This window comes from Echinops telfairi, unplaced genomic scaffold (genome assembly GCF_000313985.2).
Source record: "Echinops telfairi isolate 266 unplaced genomic scaffold, ASM31398v2 ScPeMD7_7469;HRSCAF=8507_0, whole genome shotgun sequence".
NCBI classification, from domain to species: domain Eukaryota; kingdom Metazoa; phylum Chordata; class Mammalia; order Afrosoricida; family Tenrecidae; genus Echinops; species Echinops telfairi.
Window position 1 is genome coordinate 15049451 of NW_022111372.1, and position 21499 is coordinate 15070949.

A 21499-nucleotide genomic window follows, 5' to 3' on the forward strand; every position below is an offset into this window, starting at 1 on the left:
CTCTCCGCCTCCGGGGCCGCTGCACCGGCAGGCCCTGCCAATGCCACCATATTCCAGGTGGAAGTGCAGGGTAATATGTCGAACAACACGTCAAATCACAGCCAAGTCTGTTTGTCCCGGCCATTTAGTACAATGTGACATTTGAAAGGCCAGCTTCTTTACTGAAAATGACTTATTTCCTGTGATCCGATTTTGCCCCCACCCAAATAATAAAAAAAGGGCAAAATAACTAAATATCCTCAAGAATAAATACGTAAATGTGCTCAGCTTGTTTAAAAAAAAAATGAAAGAAAAAGATTCTCACTTCCTTTTTCATTTCTAAGCCCGGATACTCTTTTTATTAAATCATCATTTGAAGGTAATCTCAATTTCCTTTGAGCCAAGCATTATCATCATCTGGGTTATTTTGATCACTGCAGTACAAATTATAATTTGAGGCAGCAACTCAAAGCTCAATGCTATGATCACAGGGCTCAGCAGAAATTGGAATGCATGAAAGGCAAAGAAAGAAAAGAATAGTTAGTGCTTCAGCACCAAGAAGGAACAGATTGCCTCCCTCACCCCTAAAGAAGAGATACGTGCACGATCCTAACGCAAAGCACACGCTCCTTCGTGGCATTTGCTTCACTGTCCACTTGCAAACAGATGACCGGCGTGACCTACCTCTACCACACCGTGGTGGATGGACGTGTACTGTTTCTTCTTCAGCATCACCAGGGTGATGACAATCACCGTTGCTATGACAACACCGCCCACCATGAGTCCAATGATTGCACCTTTGTTTGAACCCACGTCTTCAGCGAAGAATACCTTGAAAACAAAACAAGGAAAAAATAAAAATAAACCAACGGAAGTTGCAGGAGACGTGTAAGAGGAGGCATGTAAGAAGTTTCAATACATTCTCTGCTCTCTCAGCCTAGCAATGTCAGTTGGGGTTGGCTGGCCACTTCATTACTTGGCACTCACTTGGAAGAAAAGCAGAACAAAACCTGCCCCCCAACTTTCTACGTATTACTAAAGCACGGCCATTAGAGCCTGTGGAGCGGCGTGGCTTGCCTCCTCCTTCTAAGAAGCTGGCTTTTCCAGCCCCGCCACTAGAGGGCAATAGCCGATGCTTGCAGCGACCGGAAGCTCTCTGATGGGAGGACGGACCTTTGGAGACAGGTGGGGGTAACTTTTGGATCTATGAAAAACTATAAAGGATGGGGTTGTAATGATGAGCCCAGCATTTTCCAACCCCAGTCAGGAGGAGGGGCATTTTCAACACGCAGAAATAAATAAGCATTTTGAAACAAAGGCATTGAAGAACAATCCACCCTGCCACTTACTTAAAGTCACAATAATTCAACGGGACCCTAATTAACCTTGAGAAGCATAATGCTTCAAGGAGTTATTTCAAAGGAAGAAGCAGTAGGCAGCAAGATAAGAATTTCAATAGTTGCATTTAGCACACATTTTTACTATGTTGCCTCTAGAAACTAAAATACAAAGTATCGCTTTGTTCTTAACTGTTTATTTGGATTAAAGATAAAAAGAATTTGAAGGACATTGTAGAGAGGAAGTGTGAGGAGAATGATAAATTGAATGGATGACATTTCTTCATATTGCATATAAGAGAAAAGCCATCATTAGTTTTCCATTTTATCTACTGAAATGGACTTACAGAAGCACTGTGGGCACTTTATCATCTCATTATGTAAGGAGATTACTTTAAGGTTATTATTAAACGCATGGACACCACATTTGTTAGATAAATTTACAAAACAGCTCCCTAAATAATCTTTCCAAGGAAGCAGCAAGAGAGTATAACAAAAAAAAAAAAAGAAAATTTCATAGATAAAACTGACATCTTAATCTCAAAAGGCAAGATCAAATATCATAAATTAAAAATATATAGCAAAGAAAGAGAATTCCTAAAAATATTTCGTTGGAATATCAGCAACAAAATTAGAAATTGCAAAAAAAATTTTAAAAAATAGAAATTGCTCCTTACAGTGCAATTTCTAATTCAACAGAATCATAAAAAGCAAATTATTAATTAGCTAATAATAATACTAGTTTGAGGTAATCAGGAATAAATGCACGTCTGGACATCTTGCTATGTCTTTAAGAAAATACTGTAATTTTGTAATACTCATCGCACTAATTATAGTACATTATCTTATCAACTAGCTCAGTAGAGGGAGCTGATTCTCCTAATTGCTGCTGGTGCCATTAGTCACTGTCGCATTATGGGAGTCAGGGTAATGGCAGGACACAGGCCCTATACAGTACAAACCAGCACACTAATCTCCCCTCTCCCCCTCCCCCTCCCAACTCCCCAGAGGTTCCCCCAGACTCTTTTGTTTGTTTTTTAAACCTTCTCCACCAGTCAGATCAAGAACTCCCCTGATTTCATAATCATAGGTAGTGGATTAATTTGCTAACACACACACACACCACACTTTAAAAGGCTGCATGCCTGTAACAGAAAGGCTATGCGGGTTAACGCTGCATCTGAATCTCAAGTCAGTTCTGACTTGCTAGTGTTTCCGAGTGAAAAGAGATGCAAACAATACGGTAAACACCTTCCTATTGGAGTGTAATAACTTAACCCCCACACTGTACTTCCGGATAAGATAGAAGGAACTTTAACATAATCCAGGATTTTATTTATGTGAATTTCTAAGCTTCCGGTGGAGGATTTTACTGCTTGCTGGGACTGCCTGGAGAGGAGGGGGCTCCTTTTGATTCACTCTCTAATTCTACCATCGAGGCCGGGAGTGATTTCATCTAAGACATTGAGAAGAATAGCCCTGCTGGGAGCATCACATAGTCTGGCAGTCCGGCTTGCTTCCTGCCTTGGTCCAACTAGGAGGAGTTCCCATGATCCTCTCCACACAGGGAGTCAGGGGAGGGGGCAGGAAGGAAGGGTGAGAGGGAGATAGGAGATAGCTAGCTAGAGAAAGTGTTCAGTGTAGTCACGTGGTGTTTGGATATATTCATTTGAGATTTTGATCTTTTATATACCAAAGCTAGACTATTAACATTAATTATATAATACAGTATTTCATTTAAAAAAAAGTATTTTATAAGAATCTACAAACAGCCTTTGTGAGTCACACTTTCACCAGGCAGTTGGTACAGTTAAGGCCAAGTGGATGTGATAAGAAGATTATGATACTCAAGCCCAAGACTTAAGCAAATGAATTAAAGTTAATTAAATGGCTATTATAACTGGAAAAAACTCACTGCCAATGATTCAATTCCACCTTCGAGTGGCCCTATAGGACAACAAGGCAGAACTGCCCCTGTGGGTTTCTGAGACTGTAAATCTCAGAAATCAAAATTGTAAATCTTTACAGGAGTAAAAAGAATGTCTCAACTGCCTCTTGTGGAATGGCTGGTGGTTTTGAACTGCTGACCTTGCAATTAGCAGCTCAAAGTTACCAACTACATTATTCACCGTCACCCAGTTAATGCTGACTCATAGCCCTCCTCTGTGGGTTTCTAAGACTCTAGCTGTTTAAAGGGAATAGAAAGCCTAGTCTTTTTCCCTGGGAGATGGTGGTGGTTTCGAACTGCCAACCATCTGAATCACAGCCCAATCTGTAACCACTACATCATCAGGGCTCCTACTATATCACTAGGGCTCTGAAAAAAAGGCAAGATGGATTGACACAGCGGCAGCCATAATGGGCTCAATCATACCAACTGTGAGCTGGTGCTGTTCGGAGCACTGTTCACTGTCCCATAGGTTAGTCGAGTCATCTCCAACTCAATGGCAGCTAACAACAGCAAGAAGCAGGAATGAATTCCATTTTAAGTGCTGCATGAAGCCGCCCTCCTGGCGTAGTGAGCTAAGCATTGGGCTACTAACTGCAGGGTCAGCAGTTTGAAACCACCAGCTGCTCCACAGGGGAAAGATGAAGCTTTCAGTTTCAGAAACCCACATCTACTCTGTTCTATAGGGTCGCTCTGAGTCAGAATTAACTCGATGGCAGTGGGTTTGGTTTTTCTTCGGGAAGTCCTGCCTGAGCTTAGAAGACAGCAAGCTTAGAGGTTTGAGGCAGCCCAGAAATAGCTCAGAAGAAAGTCCTGATGATCTACTTCTGAAAACCCAGCCATCAAAATTATAGATCTCTAATGATCATCTTAAACCTTAAATCAAAAATGCCCCCCGAAGTCATCTTAAAACCAGACAATTGTTTAACTTCACTCATCAAAAGGCCGTTCAGGGTCATTATGTTCTTTTGAGTACTATCTATATGGTAGCCAACTGACAACAGCAACTTGAACACTGGACATATATTATGGTTTTATTGATTAACTACTTGTGTCTAGATTATTAATAAGAAAAAGACATATACAATGCATAAGTTATCATATTTGCACCTCATTAAAGTTCCTTCTTTTAGGGACATGAGAACGGCTGGGCAATTAGAAGAATGTAACCAGTAATCACTGAACTGCATATGTAGAAACTGTTGAATTGGTGATGCTTTGCGGAAGGTATACTTGCAAAAATAATGATTAATTGGAAAAAGAAAAAAACCTTGTGGAGTTAAAAATCATCCACAGCACAAGAATTAGTCTTTGTTTGCCTGGAGCAATAGGAGAATGAGGATCAAGAAGGGTATGTGTGGCCCAATGCCTCCTTTCCCATGAGATCAAAAGAATTGGATGGTACCCAACTATCACGACTGAATATATTTTATCTAAGAGTCTATAGTAGAGTCTTGATAGAAAGGGAGGTGGGTAGAAGAGGACCTCAAATTCTCATTGAATTCAGATTTTCTGGAGCCATGGAGGCTGCATGAACCCCAGAACATACTGCCCTGAGCTAAGCTTTTAACTTCAAACCCAAAACATTTCAAGTTGTCTTTAAGAGGAGTTATAGTTTGTAAAGAATGTAAAGAATGCTTACTTGGTAAAGAATATTTGCTGTGAGCAATATGCTCTTTTATGATCTATCTGCGTAGGATCAAATTGAGCCCAGCGATGTGACAGATTGGATAGGAACCACAAAGGACAATGAGTTTCCATGAATAGAGGTGAACAACTCACAAAGAGTGTGAGAAGGGCCGCATCACGTGGAGAATGTGATCACGCTCACCAACATGTTCACGTAGACTTGCATCAGTGAATGCTTTTCCAGTGTAGAGCCACACCAACCAAAACATTAACAAAGAGAAACAGAGAACACGAACGCTGCTCTATTCTGACACAAACATGGTGCTCCCGAGGTTAGATTTATGCCGAAGCCCCTGGCCAGTCAGTCACGACGAGCGAGAGTCCGCTGTCTTCATGCCTCCCGACACAGCACGGATACGAGCGACGGGTCATTCGGCAAGATGAACGGAGAAGCAGGGAAAGGCGAATTGAGGACTTACCAATTTTTGATGATGAACTTCGTATCCTGAATCATGTCGGAATTCTGCGTCCATCTTCACTTCTGAGATCTCCTCCGTCTTGATATTTGTCAGCCCGGAGCCTGAATTATACCATAATTAAGAATGCACATAAATAAATTCATTTCCCCGATTAACAGTAACATTACAACAGAAAGGCCCTAGCACCTCACTTTTAGGCCTGAAGTTAGAGGGAAAGAGGTTACTCCCATTTTTTCTTTTGAAGGAAAACGACAACCTTAACCACTATCTATTTTAGACAGAAAGAAATGAGAGATTTAAGATTCTGAAGTTAAGGGTTCTACTTCCTTTAAATACAGGGTATGCTTTTCAGAAAGAGGGAAAAAAGAAGTCAAGGGCGGACTGGGGAACAATCTGTTCCAAGACTTTGCTGGCTTGACTTAGAAGTTTATGATGTATTTTTATACCATTAAAATTTATTTCATATACAATTATGTATTTTTCCACTGTGCCCTCATTCCTTTAGGAAAAGAATAATGTAAAGCTTTTCAAATGAGTATTAATTATCTGGTAGAACAAAACTACTACTTTGGGGTTTGATTCCAATTATAAGTAAATTATGTCCATGTTTCTATGTCGTAAAGTCTTATAAAAAATCATATCATTTATTTGGTTAAGTGTTCTAGTTATAGATACAGATTATAATTGTTCACCTGTCAGATAAAAAGCTCGGGCATAAAATTTTGAAAATGCTTCATTGAGACTAATAGAATTTATAATGTATGAACTCTTCGCTACAAATTGTTATATGACTCATATAACAGTTTTAATGTATTTCATTATTTAAGCAATCATTTGAAGCTCAAAGAAGCAAAATACAATCATTAAAAACCCCAAAAAACAAAAAAATGATACTGTAGAGTATCAGTTTCATTGAAATACCAAAACTCAGAATTCTATAAGGAAAAGGGTTCTCCTCATGAATGGTAGACTCTTAGCTCCTGCTTAAACAGAGCTCAAGTTAACAGTCTACCACCCTGTTTATCAACTGGCGCAGCCCTTTTTTATTACATCGAACTGTCTCCCTGCAACTGCTACCTCCCGAGCAGGTTCTACACAAAGCGAACTGTCACCATCGCTTTTCAATAAGACCCTTGAACCAGTTTCAGATACCCAAGGAGAAGTATCATGTTTCTGCTGACTCTTCTCTGGCTTGAACTACACACTCCCAGTTTTAGTGCCCAGGGGACCGAATTGTTCGCTCGCTCTGGGTCTAATCAGGCTCACAATCCTATTCACAAGGTGCTGTGAAACTTGTCACACATGGCGCTGAAACGGAAAAGCACAATAGTCACAGGCTATGCTGTGCCAGTCTAACAGCGCAGTCTGTCCACCGAGGAAATGAGGAGGGCCTGCCTGACAAGGCCTTTGGAACCCATTATGGTACTGACATATCACCGATTGCTTGTCCAATTGCTGAATATGCTTCCATTTCATAACCTATCCAAAAACAGACCCTAGAGCAACATCAGTCTGCACCTGACTGGTAGATATGAAGCTATTTTTGCTCTGTACTCCTTGTCAGAACAACAGTTTCTTATCCTTAATTTCCCAACTCTTTTTTTATTCAGAGTTCCACCGAGACTGTGGCTAGGGGTCCTAGGCTCCCCCCTCAAGTTCTCTTAGCCTATGACTTGTCAGGGTCACAAGGACTTGAACTTAGCTAGAGCTATGGTGGTTTGAAAATATATCCACACATTTCTTGAAGTTCCTCCCTCTCAAAAGGTGGAACTTAATTCCTTTCTCTTGAGCGTGGGCTGGGTCCAGCGACTTGTTGGTAACAAATGAAGGGTCACAGCCGTTATGTTGGGTGGCTTTGGGCAGCTGGTCATCAAAGGCAATGCTGCTTCATTCTTACTTTCTTTAGATCACCTGGTCTGGGGAAATCCAGGTGTCAATTTGTGAGGTACTGAGGTCTCCTGCCAGGAAATAGGCAGAAACGGAGCCTCCTGGTGCCTGGCAACAGCCATCTGAGCGAGCTAGCTAGGAAACAGACCTGCCAGCCCCCGTCAAGCCTTCAGATGACTGCAGCTCCAACTGATGCCTCGGCTGTATCTTCTGAGATACTCGGAGCTAGAACCACCTAATTAGGGCACGAAATCCTCAACTACAGAAACTATAGAAAAAGGAAAGCTTTTTGTTTTAGGCTGCTAAGTTCTGTGGTTACCAGTCATCAAGTCAATTCCGATTCACAGAGACCCTATGTAAGGTTTCGGAGATTGTAAATCTTTACGGAACAGACAGCCTTCCGTGGAATGTGTCGAACCACTCACCTTTCAATTCACAGTGCACAGCTTACCCAACATTGTTACTAACCCTCTTTCAAATCAAAAGCTAACTCATTGCCATCAAGTTGATTCTGACTGAGAGCGACAATGGCTTTCTGAGACTGCAACTCTGTATGGGAGTAGAAAGCCTTGTCTTTCTCTGCAGAGCAGCCTGTGTGGGTCTTTGAAGCGTTGACCTTGAAGTTAGCAGCCCAACGTGGTGTAACCACTTTATCACTAGACTCTTAATACACATATGCCCTCCTTGGGGGTAGATAATACAGGAGGATGGTGCTTTCTTTTCCCATCTTGATCTACTCTGGACTTTACCAAAATCGCTAAGTGTACTGTTCTGAGAGTTTTTTAAAAAGTTCTCTTGAACACTCTTACATTGTAGATTTGTGGGCTAAATGACTACACTGAAAAATAAGTAAAGAATCAACTGTCCACTCAAAATTTTATAACCTTGTGCCATTTTCAAAAGCACCCTGAGAGTGCTATTTGCTGTTCAAATATTTAAAATAAATAAAATTCATGTGGCAAGTCAGCATGAGAGATCATTAATGTTTATAGCTTAGCAGGTTGAGAGACTCTCAGAGAAAGTCTTTGCCTGTTCATTTTTATGTAGTATATATAGCCATTTCTTGAAAAGATATTCTCTCTATAAAACAAATCTCAGTAGAGGGGGAAAGAAAGGAACCTGCTTGCCGATAGGGAAACAATATCAGATAAGCTGACATTGTATGTAGTGGAATATGATGTGTACTCTTGTCATGATGTCTGAAGCGAGCCTGTGGCTCACTTGGGTGTTAGAGGGGGATGGGGGTATCTGTTTTTCATGACACCTCTTCTATGGCCCGAGGTTCTTTTATTAGATACTTATAATCAAAGAGGTAGCTTTCTAGCGCACGTGAAGAATGTGTTAATGCATTTTCGTCTTTATTCTCGTTACGTGGCATAAAGGTTTCAGAATCTATATTTTCTCCCTGGGAAAAAGCCAGGAGGCGTAACGGTAATGGCTGCTCTGGCTCGTCCACTTTGGCCAGAGACCACCACTGAATCTATCTCATTCTCTATCGGAACCCCATAGTGTAGAAATGATGATGCCCTCCTTTTTCCCCAAGCAGTGATTATACTGATAAGGGGTGGAGGAGATTGGTGTGCATATGTGTAAAAAAAGAACAACAAAATCCCACCTCTCTACTTGTTTCAAAGGAAGGGAACAATCACAGTGCCTGATTCCATTTGCACAACAATCCAGAAATACTCAATATGCAAGTCCATAAAGAAAAGCACATTAGAAATTGGTAGGGGCTAGAAAGAGGAGGCGATGGCAGATAAATGACTATTCAAAATCAATGGCATCATTTGAATACCAGGCGCTGATGGATTTCTAAGTCTGGAGAGCCTATAGCTGTAATTAGGCCCAGTAGAAATAGTGTGTGCTCTCAGAAAGCGTCCCCACGAACGCCCGCTACAAAACACGGGAAGTGAGTCCAAATGCTTGGGAGACTCACCTTAACTGACTCACACAATCCATATCCAGGAAAACTGGAAACTAGAATCACCCTCATTTAATATCTGAGCTTTCATTTCCTCACATGGTCTTTCTTTATGAAGGGGGGTGGGCTCAAGCTTTGTATAAGGAATCGATCTTAGTAAAGGTCATTGTCTCATCTCTATCTCAAGTCTCTCTCTGCCAATCTGTGCACCTCAAATCACCCAACACCTTTCTTGAAGGCCACTTCCAGCAAGTCTGATTCACACACCCGTGGGTTATTACTCCTTCCACTCACACTGTAGAGCACAAGTGCTTGCACTTTCTGTTGCTTTCTATTCCCCTGCCGTGCTAATCCCATCTCACACTTAAACCTATGCAAATTGTATTCCATCTACTATATGTCAAGCTTCTGAGAACATATTTCATTGGACTCTGTGCAGCATTTAATACATGTTTAATATGTGTCTAAATATACTTTTAAAACAGACTTCCAAGCTACTGTTCCAACAAAGATTTGAGGTTTTTATTTACTTCTGGCTAGGACCATTTTTGTTGCAAAACTTTTGGAAACATAATTCATTCTCGTGTTAGAAAAAAAAACGGGGGGTGGGGTACACTACTCTGATGCTTTCTGCTTTCATCAATATTTCCATTGGAGCAGGTAGACCTGCCTTATCAAATGAAAGAATTTAATAAAATCTGTTAAGCCAGTGTTTCTAAGTCACATTTTATGCTAGTAAATTAAAGTACTCTTATTTGACAAACAAAGTAGGAAGTACCATGAAGAACACACCCAGGCACATGACCACTCCCTGAGCTGTTCTGGGCTGCAATTGGAACAGAATTCGCCCTCAGCCTTGGGCCCCACCAAATGGCCGAGTAGGATGGGCCTGCCAACTGATGGCTCCTTGAAATTAACTATGAGCCATGACAATAAAGAGGACATTGGGCAAGTGCAATCTGTCTCCAACTTACAATAATTTAAGTTTCCTTTAAGAGCCCTGCAGGCAGAGATTCATAAAACCAACTCGGGTGGCTGTCAAGGCATGTCACTCCATTGTTGCTTGCCGCTACTGTTAGTCAGAGTGTAAAGCACAACGATGCCACCAGGCAGACTCTCAGAGTCATCTCGCCAGTGACTCTGCTTAGAAGGCAGACGTGACTTGAACTTGCACTGACTTGAAAGAGGTAACATTTACTTCTGGCTCCCTGCTGCTGACTCTGTTTGCACCTGGGAGCCAAGGTCACCTATGTGTCAATGTCCACTCCATGTTCCTTGACCACCTCACAGCGCCAGTATGAGGAGAGAAAAGAAAATAAATATGGAAGATCTGAGATGCTATGGGGAGTAAATTCTCCTAAAGTGTCCAGATTTATCAATTTGATACCTTCCCTCTACTTCCTAATCCCCTGACAACTGTGGGTACTATCCGTGGGGCAACATCATGCATAAAGCAGAGATTCTGGTGTCATGTGATGAAATTATTAAAACTAGCTTTGAGACAAAGGGTTGACCATTGGTTACTTCTTAATGTGAATGGGATTTGTAAGCAATATATAAAAAAGGGGGCTTCTTTGCAAAATGATGTTCCTGCATTTGCAGTGTTAGGCCAAGCATGCCGAGGGAGGGAGTATATATAACCCTATGGGGAGGAAAAGTCTGTCTTCCTGACTCTCGGCATATCCCAGTTAAGATATTTTTAGGAAATCACACCTGCACCCCAGCCAGTGACTGAAGGGGGAGCCCAGCTCCGTTAGAAGAGAACCCATCCGGGCACCAAAAAAAGAAAGAAAAGAACCGCCGTTCACACAGCAGCAACTGAGTCACCACCATGTGCCGTCTGAATCAGCGGGAGCTTCCATTTTTTCCCCAGACTGGTTATCTCTACCTCTGTATTTACCCCACCCCCCACCCCCAAAAGAGAGAGAGAGAGAGAGAGAAAAGAAAAAGGAAAAAGGGACAGCTTGCAGGCTTTTCCTTGTTTCAAAGGGAAAGCTCAGAGGCATAAAAGGTACCTTAATTAGGAACTTGGGAAATGAAGGATAAGAAAATGCAAACGGGAAATACATTTTTTTTTTAAAGATTGCTTTCCATAGCGATTTCAACTTTGATTTCGCCAGCTTTCTGATTTTAAGAGGCTCCTCGTGAAGAAAGGGGCTGGTGCCTGCTCAAGCTGAAGCACAGGAGGCTGAGAGAGGGAGGTAAGCGAGTCGATACCTGGTCGGGTAGTCAGTCCTCGGTCGGCAGCAGGGCGGGCATCAACAGGCTCAACTGGGCACAGGAAGCAAGAGGCACAGAAAGCAAACGAGACAAATCGAGACGGTAAGTCACGGCTCCGGCACACAGAGCAAAGAAACGCAAGTGCAATACACAAGTTATAAAAAAAGGAGCTGCTACAAGAGAACTACAGTGAGTTCATCCCCCACATCAAGGACGGGAGGGGTACCTCTTCCAAAGACTTATTGCCATCAACGCGCCGGTCCAACTCCTTACATATCTAATAAAAACAGCCACCAGGATACGAACGGACATCAAAGAAGAGGGGCTGGGGACTGTGGATTTTCCTCTCAGCTTGTCTAGAGAGTTTCTTGGCTTTTGATTAGATATGAAATATCTTATACCCAAGCCCAGTGGAAAACCTTTAGAGAGATCTCCTTTTACAACTGCACAATCTTATCATATTTTATAGTTAATTAACGAGAAAAGGACTTGGTTGGCCCTCCAGGGGAAATGCAAATAAGAATTTATCAAGAGAGGGAAGTTTCACCACATTCCTTGCCATTTCGTGAATCAGAGGTGTCCCTAGATTGAGGGTGGACGAGGTAAACCTATGAGGTTCTCTCTCTTTTGTTTAAAGGCTGGCTTCTGTTTGAAAGATGAGGCACCATCCACATGTGTGAAGTGTGACTAGTTCTTCCATTACTTGTTGGCTTTCATACCTTTTCCTTTGTGTGTATTCTGGGTCTGACCCAAAGTAGCAGAAATGCAGCATTATACACGGGACAACAGTGACCAACAGGGCTCACCATTATCTGGAATTGTCAAAGGGCTTCTGATTCCTACAGAGTATTTCCTTCTTGACCGTATCTAGCCTTTGAAGAAACTCGGGACGGAGAGAGGAACAGAGCCTTTCGAGTTGAGGAGACAAGGGGCAAATACAGGTGAGGGAGTGGGAAAAGCCCCTTGGTAAGGCCCTGGCGATGACAAAGGTCAGACAGTAAGAAAGAGAGCGCACAGGTGTTGACAGGAAGTGCACAGTGTGCTCGATGGGATGGCAATCGGAGGAGCGGCTCCCACAAACATACAGAGCTTCCTGAAGCACACCGCGCAGGCATTCAAAGGTGGGACTGGTAAGCCCCAATCCATTTTGAATGCCACACACTGACTGGCAGGATCAGTGGGGAGTGGGAAGCGGCAGCCAGACCGGTATTTAACAGATGAGAAGGAAGGTGAGAAAATAATGTTCTGAGAGCACTGCAGAATTTGGATGAAATCAAAAGAGGAAAGAGCGAAGCGCAGCAAAGCAAGTCAATCACAAGGGGACGGGTTCTGCATGATCTCGCTGAAGCGGAATGTCCAGGACAGGCGAATGGAGCAGATCCAAGTCGACCGGTGGTTAGCAGGGGTGGGGGCGAGGGAGGAAGGGGGAACCAGTCACTGCTTTCAGAAGCGGTGAGTTTCTGTGTATGGTGATGGGAAGGTTTAGCAGCGGGACTGGCGATGGTTGCACATGGCTGATGTGACCGACACTGCTGAATTGTACATGCGAAAGCACTGATTGGCAAGCGTTGTATGACTTCTATTTCACAACAACCAGAAAGAAAGAGAGATCGACAAGAGTGCTCCAGTCCTGGATAGCAGACACGGGCGGCCAGAGGCAGGGGCCGTGGGGTTGCTCTTGCTTCACCTGTAGCCCCAACACTGACAATATAAGGGACCTGGGCAAATGCAACTACAGCGAGGCAGAAATGAAAAGACCTTCGAAAATCGCTTTCAAAAACTCCTGAAAACACTACAATTATATTTAATAAATAGCCCATTTACTGGACAGTCTACAACCACTCTTGCTGAGCGGAGGTCCCATATTTGATTTGTGGATTAGAATAAGATATCATTCTTTCTGCAACTCATGGGTTCATCAAAACAATGAGATAGAGTTCCTTTATACAAAAAACAAAAACAAATCAAAGTCACTGCCATTGAGCCAATGCTTACTCACAGTGACCCCCCTCCCCGCCCCCATGGCTTCCGAGGCTGTAACTGTTAACGGGAGTAGAAAGCCCAGTTTTTCTCCCACAGATCTACTGGTGGTTTTGAACTGCCAACGATGTGCATAGCAGCTCAAAGCATAACCACTATGCCACAAGAGCTTCAAATCGTTCTTTTATAGTTCATCTTTTTTCCTCATCTGCCCTGACACAGAGCGAGTGACTCTATCACTCTTTGTGAAATGGAGTTAATTGAAGGGTTAATACACTTTCTGAGCATTTCCTGACGACACAGGTCAGGACACAGCAAATCACACTTAAAGCGCAAACAAGCAACAGAAGAGGCAATCTTACAAGCTGTGAAGTCATTAGTAGATGTATTCCCCTTTGCAGGTGTCTTGGTAGCTACATTTTACAAAAGGAAAACATGAAACAAAACAACAAACAAATAGACTAAAGGGCAACTTCACTCTACACATATATGCAGCCAGCCTACGAGAACCTGGTAGGCCTCTGTGTGTGTGTGTGCGTGCATGTGCGCGTGTTCACAGAGAGGGAGATAAATGGTCACAAAGACTTCTGCTCCTGACGGTCACGGATTCTCTGCTGTTCTTGCAGCGGGAGCCCTCAGGCAGTCATGGAGACAGGCTGCTGCTACAAGTTCATGTTCGCGAGAACCAGCGCTATCTCCACATCTCCTTCCTTCATTTCTGCCGCTTTGAGATCCAAAGAATAAGAATTCCTTAGGGCCAAGGGCAGCCATTTCCAAGGCTATAGTACTGGAGACCTGTGTTCATTTAAAAGATTTCCTGGGCATCTGACTTTGTTTCTGGATTTTGACGAATTGTTCTAAAGAAAAACCACTCGTGTTTGAAGTCTGGCGATAAGGAATGCATGAACAATGAAAGGAAATCCTTTGAGGATTTTAAATATTTCCAACAGCTCAGTATACATGTGCATGTGTACAAAATGAAGAGGGATTAATAAAATGATCCTGGGGAGGGGTGAGGGCTTGAGAAGAGGCGAGATTTTACCAGTGTATGCTCCTACGGTAAGGTGGCCAGATTTTAACATTGGTAAAGTGGGACAAAAGCGGGACACCATTGATAAAACTCATATCCTGGCGAAACAGCCACATGGCAGCCGAAAACCGTTTGCCATAGCTTGTTGTGCATTCTTTCCAAAAATCAGGACTTTTAAAAAATGCCGCAGGACGCAGGAAAAATTGTTAAAAATCGGCACTGTCCCTCCAAAAGCGAGATGTCTGGTCACCTTATCCTACGACCTGGTGTATGTATTCCTCCACGTTAAGATATTTTATTTGGGCCAAATGTGTGAGTCCCCTTGATTTGACTGTGGAGATGACTGCACAGCTCTTTTTAATATGTTTAGGCCATTGTGCTATTTGATATGTGAATTATAGGTCAATAAAACGGTTTAAGAAAAAACACCACAGTGAACATGAACTATGTTGTCATAATGCTGAATAGGTTTCAGCAGAGGTTTCAGACTAAGACTACGTAGGAAGAAAAGTATGGAAATCTACTTACAAAAATCAACCCATGCCAACCCCATAGATCAGAATAACCTGATCTGAAACGGATCCAGGGCCAGACACAGGCGAGCAGCACGGGTGGACACGGGGAAGCTCTGTGTCTGCAGCGCCTCACGATCCATGAGAGCAGCACACAGTTTGCTAAGAGCTCTTCACTGAATGATCAGACATTACCACCGATTTAGGGAGGAATGTCAAACTTGCTGTACAGACTCGGGAGCAGCCAAAGAACCTAAGTAATTTACCCACAATCTCACAGCAGAGCCAGGCTTTAAGCTGAGATGTGCATCGTTCAGGAGTGTGGGCATCTCCTAAGGGATGCTGGGGAGTATGGAGTTGTTTCTGGTCATCCCTTTGACAAGGGGAAAGGGGCGGCTCTTATTGCCTGGTGACCGAGGACAGTATTTGATACTCTGCCTGGGCAATAGGACCCAGTGAAGAATGGTTCTGTGCCTCACGTGCTTTTCTAATTTTTGGACTTTCTGGATTTGCAAGGGCTTATGATTATGTGAGTTCAGAACCTAACAGTTTAGGGAAAATACAAGGCATGTTTTCAGTTTTAGCATAAGCTGATTTTTTTCTAGGAACACACCAGTGGGTAAACTTATAAAAGAACAGATAACTCAGAGTTTTACCAAGAGTCATTTACTACTTTTGGAAAATCATATCACTGCTGCCGCCGCCGTGCTGCTGATAAAATCGGAATCACCTAAAGCCCTGTTGGATGAATCTGTACTGGTCACATTTACACACCTTCCTCTGTTACAGCTTCGACGACTAGTAGGTGTGAGCATTTCCATATGAGTATTGTATACATCTTGTACATATATACAACATATTGTTTTCTCCCACTGAACTTTTTTTCAGTCAATTTTATATAAAGATGGTTTTAAAAAAAAAGCTCAAACAGTGCTATTGAGTCCATGTCCACTCATAGCAACCCTATAGGGAGGGCAGCATAGAACCATCCCTGTGGGTTTCCAAGACTATAACTCTTTACAAAAGCAGAAAGCCTGGCCTTTCTCCCATGGAGTGGCAGATGGTTTTGAACTACTGACCTTCAGTTAGCAGTCACCACCAGAGCTCCTCAAAGATAGTTTAAGAGACATTAAAATATATGTTATAAAAGGGGTGTTGGGTTTCTGACAGTATTGTGAACCATAACTTAAGAAACAAAGCCTTAAGTACTTTTGTGTCAAGGTAAAACATATGGAGAACCTAAAGGCAGATTTATTTATTTCCCTGTTGGTCTTATTTATCATAACTGGGTTATACTCAACTAATATGACCCTTCCAGCTATAATCCCTTATGTGATATAATTCTGCACTTCATAAGCCTGTGGCTATAGTCCCATTTTGGAGGGCATCAATCTGCGAAGGAAGGAAAATAGAATGAGATTAAGATCTGAACTTAGTAGCGGGTATGAACTGGATCACACTCTTTGTTTAATGGTTATCTTGGTTACTGTTATTTGTGATGGATGTAAAGAATGATATACTACAGCTAAAAGGAGAAAAGTTGCTTCTGGAGTGGCCTGGGACAAATCATGGCATATTAAGATTAGTAGGAAGCCAAGATGTCTGGGAAACATCCTGTCAGAGGCTCCCGGTCTTATGTGCATAAATAATGTACAGTTCAGTGGTGGGGAATAAATGATCATACTTTACTGAAGCGTGATATACTAATTTGATTACAGCATATAACTCCCAGCAAATGACCTTTCCCTGCATGGGTCTGGTAAGAAGGTGGGGGAAGATTCTGATAGGATTAGCCTGTGAGTAATTGTGAACAGGATTCCCTGTAGTGCCATGCTGCTGCATATAAAACGGGCCCTCTGAGATACAGGGGATGTGGCTGCATTACTGGCAAGAGTCAAGGGTCGAGCTTGTCCTCTGGCCTCAGCATCTGGTTTATGCCTGCCTGCCCTTCAGATGCTGGGACCGCAGCACCCACTGCCACATGAGATATGTCCTCAAACTTTCCAGAGTTGCTGTGGGACACTGTAGAGATCTCATAGAACCCAGAAATATGAGGGAAGATGCTGAAAGGAAGATGCTGGAGGTGGGAGTGGTCCAAACTAGCATCTTGGAAGAGTTGGACTTTGGGGATTTCTTTCTTCTCCAACTCCTTGGAACTAGCTTGGTATTAACTCGTACAAGGGAAATTATTACCGCCATAACAATGTGGTAAATGAATGGAAAGTTAAATTAGCCTGTGAAAGTCACCAAAGAAATGGGGAGGTTGATATTTCACAAACAAGCAGGAGTTATCAGCAGTGCGAGAAAGTAATGGGAACATCTGGCATTCAGGAAATGAAATACCTTCTGTGATCATGTTCAATGTGATCCTGTGCTGCACTGTGCTAAGTGGCACCAAACCCCTTGCGTTCCACTGGATTCACTAAGTGCATCACAACAGTAACCCAGCAGGGCTACTACCAACCGGGACCGTGAGTGCCTCTTCATTCCTTAGACTATGTACAATGAATATTTCTCAAGGATTCACAATATTTAAAGGAAATAAAGGTTTATAACTCTACACAGACAATTATCTATTTTCACTCTACTGCTAAATTACCTTGGTTTTTGGCCACTACGTCCCTTTCCATAATGTTTATTATAAAGACATTTCAACTTCTATGTTCCACTACTTGTGTGTTAATGGGCTGATGCATATTTTATCCTCTATTCCCAAATCAAGACATAACAGGAGCATTTTAACATGTAAAACACTATGTATCTGTAAGACAAGTGAGAATGTCTGAAAGCTTTAGAAATTGATAGAAAATATACTAAACTAGAAGTTTATTATCATGTTGGACATAAGTAGGCTTTCAAAAGCAGAAGTAATTTTAAATAGAGTAGGTACAATCTAGATATTTCAGTGTTTTTTCATTCATATTTGAGATTAGGACATACATGACAAACAAAACAGTGAACACTGAATCTGGCAAAAAGAACCCATTATCAGAGTTAATTTTGTACCAAGGAAGGCACATGAGGGTCCAGAGATGCAGCCTATTTCTTGATCAATGAAACATCTTAACATTCTAAAGGAAAACCCCCAGAGCATATTTAATTTACATAAATGAGATTGGACACCAAATTTCTCATTAGCGATGAATGGTGAGACTCTGAAATAGTCCAAATGTATCTTACCTGAAAAAGATGACACCACCACCCTATGATCATACCATTTAATAAGCTACCTAGGTCTGTAGTAACTAAATAGCTTCAAAACAGTTTCCTCTAGGTAAGAATTATTTTTGAAAACATTTAAAGTGCTTTTGCTTTATAAATCATATTGCTACTTCATAAAGCTATTACTGTGAGGTGTTCTTTTCAAATTAAGGAAATTATTCACATTAGGGAAGCAGCTTTCATAAGATTTTCTGTAGTTCTTAAAAACACACAGGCAAAAAACCACAGACTCTTGAGTGCACATAAATTCGAATCTCCGAGGAGTGTGTGGATTGTATTTTTCAGTTATCAAAAATAAAACATCCCCACAGGAGGGTGGGGGGAAAGGCGGAACCTATCACAATGATCGATGGAGAACCGAAATGTGGGTAAAAGGAGACAGTAGTCAGTGTAAGATACGAAAATAATACTATTTTATAAATTATCAAGGGTTCATATAGAAAGTAAGTTTTTTGATAAAGATGATGGTAACATATGTACAAATGTGCATGACACAATGGACATATGGATCGTTTTAAGGGCTGTAAAAGCCCCGCAATAAAATGATTTAAAAAATAGACCAACACAAAACTCTTAAAAAATAAATAAAACATTTAAACAATGAAAAAAAACACCCTACTATGCAAGTGTGTTGCTTTGAAAAGGGTGCTATTTGTATTCAGAAATCACGGTTTCCACGTGTTTGCAATGTTACACTCCGGAACATGTAGCAGTGATTTGGGTTAGGAAAAATTCCAAAAGCAATACAAAATAAAACATGACAGATGCTTCCTAAATAAATATTAATTGAAAATTTCTGTTCAGATTTATATACATGTAGATAAATGTTTACTTTGAGCCATCATCAGGGAAAAGATTTAAAGCAACGTGCATCATAATTTGGATTGCTGCCTTGCAAGTAACTTTATAAATATAAAATTGTGCAACTATTATGCCAAATGACATTTTATTTGGAAGTTGTCCTTAGCATTTAATGCAATTTGAAATTCAGTATAATAAAAAAATGCCCATGAAGATTACTTTGGTGCCTTTCAAATCTCTGTTCTTGTAGGCCACCACTTGGATGATGCATTCACTTTTCTCTGAAGGTGGGAATTCCAGGTTACTGTCTCTTAAAAAGAAGGTAAATATTGTTCAGAAATGATGAAATTCCTCAGGGATAAAACATTTTTAAAAATTCCTATCAAATATCCCTGTTCAAGAACATTAAAAAACAACAACAACCCCCCTCACACATGGGTATATGCTATGTATGGGTATGTATTATGGATGTGTGTATATAATTTGTAGAGGTAGGTAGACAGGTAGTAGATGAACAGACTAGAATGCTCTGGCTCCCTCCGGGGGCTCTTACCTTCGTTTTCCGTATTGGCTGGCACAGAGTCAACCCCAAAAGGATGCCAGGGCTGGAGGTCATCCAGGCTGAACTCCCCATTCACAGGAAGAAGCTCCACAGTGGTTTTCGTTTCAGTCAAAGATGGCATGAGCGCATCATTTCCATAACTGATTCTTGGTTCGCTGATCATGTTGGCCAGGACATCATCGGAGTAATTTTGCTCTTTCTGAAGCAGTTCATCTACATAAAACAAAAACAGCTCTTTGGTAAGCAACAACAATCACAGCAGCAGCAGCAGCCAGCACTGACTGCGTTCTGTGCTTGATCTCATTTACAGCCATGATTTGGGTATCGGTAACCTCTCCATCTTAAAAAACAAAGCAATTGTTGTGGAGGGTACTCTGATTCTAGGCAACCCCATATGCTCCTTATCATTTTATTTATTTTTAATAATAATAATCTTGTTTGAGCAGCATGATGCAGTCAGAAAAAAACAAACCAAATTCATTGCCATTAGGTCAATCCCAACACATAGTTATTTAAAAAAAATCATTTTATTAGGGGCTCTTACAGATCTTTTAACGATCCATACATCCTTCTGTCAAAGCTCATTTGTGCATATGTTGCCATCATCCCTTTCAAAACATTTTCTTTCTACTTGAGCCCCTTGGTATCAGCTCCTTATTTTTTTCCTCCCTCCCCCACTCGCCCTCCTTGTCCTCATGAATCTTTGATAACTTATAAATTATTATTTTCATATCTCACACCAATGCTATCCTTATCATTTCCAATGGCAGGTTTTTCTAAAGAAGAATCACCAAGGCACTGCTGGGTGGATGTGAACCTCAAACCTCGCAGTTAACAGTTGAGTACATATCTGTTCACATCGCCCAGGGATTCTATCTCCATCGTACAGGTATGAAAACTGAGGCACACAAGCCAAGCCATTTTACCCAAAGTCCTGATTACCACGAGCTGATGGCGGGATGTGAACCCAGGAAGAATGACCCCAATACCTCACATTCTCAAGCACTATGCACCTTAGCAGTTACACTGCCGCCCCCCACCCCCCACCCCCGCACATACTATACAAATGATCACATAGAGTGCTTTGGCGGGGTGCTAACGTGAGTGTGCTTATGGTGGCGTGGCAGCGGTGCACAAAGTACAATTGCTTTTAAGTCAAAGGACGTGTTCAGTGCACCCGAAACCTCTCCTTGAATACTTGCAAGGCCAATGGATGTGCAGCTGCCGAGCAGCCTGCCCTGTTCCGCACAGTTCTCATTGCTGTGAACTAATCTGCCGCCCGGTGCTGCATGATCCATGTTCTCAGGCAGTGCTTCTGCCCTTCAGAAACTGGCTGCCTGGCCTTCCAGATGCAGCTCTGAAGATATTACACTCGGCTCCCACCCTTTCTTCTCTGGCTTAACATCTCTGGTCCCCACATTCCTCTCATGCAACCCGATCTGCTCTCTCTGCTTTCCTTTTCTAAAAAAATTTCTATTAGTATTCCATGTTACATTAATTAGACACAATCGACTTATAGTTTATTAAGACCTTTAAAATCATAGATTTTTTTTATCAATATACATTTTTCCAGGGAGGTGGGGGAGAGGATCTTAGAAAGTGACACAGGATCAACTCTGCTGCTGCTTTAAGAAGCTGACCCCATAGTGTCATAGCTTTAAATTAGAATATCACGTTTCAAACACTGACCCTGTTTTAGTGTACTCCCCCTTCAATTAGAGGTCCGTCATACGGTATTATTGTTTCACACCAATCACAGGTTAGTATGAATCTCACAGAACATGAAACCAGGATTTAAATCGGATTTGTATTCCTTTTACTGTTATCCTTTAAATCTCTTTTTTAAAAGACCCCAGAAAAATCTGAAAGTTTAAAATTTTGATCATATATATCATTAAAATAATTGGATAGGATCAAGGGGAACGTAACAAAGAGGAAATGCTGAAATCCTGGTGGGGACTGAGCATGATAGTGGGACAGGAGGAGAATCAA

General features: G+C 41.8%; 1 protein-coding gene across 7 annotated transcripts in view; it reads right to left on the minus strand.

The window, feature by feature from the left end:
* The window catches only part of LOC101656411 (amyloid beta precursor protein), a 324648-nt gene that overhangs the window by 7746 nt on the left and 295403 nt on the right, over window positions 1–21499 (minus strand). For 4 of the 7 annotated variants that reach the window (XM_004713087.4, XM_045284873.1, XM_004713088.3 and 1 more), the window contains 4 exons: window positions 19499–19720; window positions 11398–11451; window positions 5373–5473; window positions 664–810 (listed from right to left, as the gene is read on the minus strand). In XM_004713087.4, coding sequence (XP_004713144.1) covers window positions 664–810; window positions 5373–5473; window positions 11398–11451; window positions 19499–19720 — 524 coding nt within the window. The remainder of the gene's footprint in view (window positions 1–663; window positions 811–5372; window positions 5474–11397; window positions 11452–19498; window positions 19721–21499) is intronic. The other 3 variants (XM_045284871.1, XM_045284872.1, XM_045284875.1) reach the window with 1 other exon arrangement.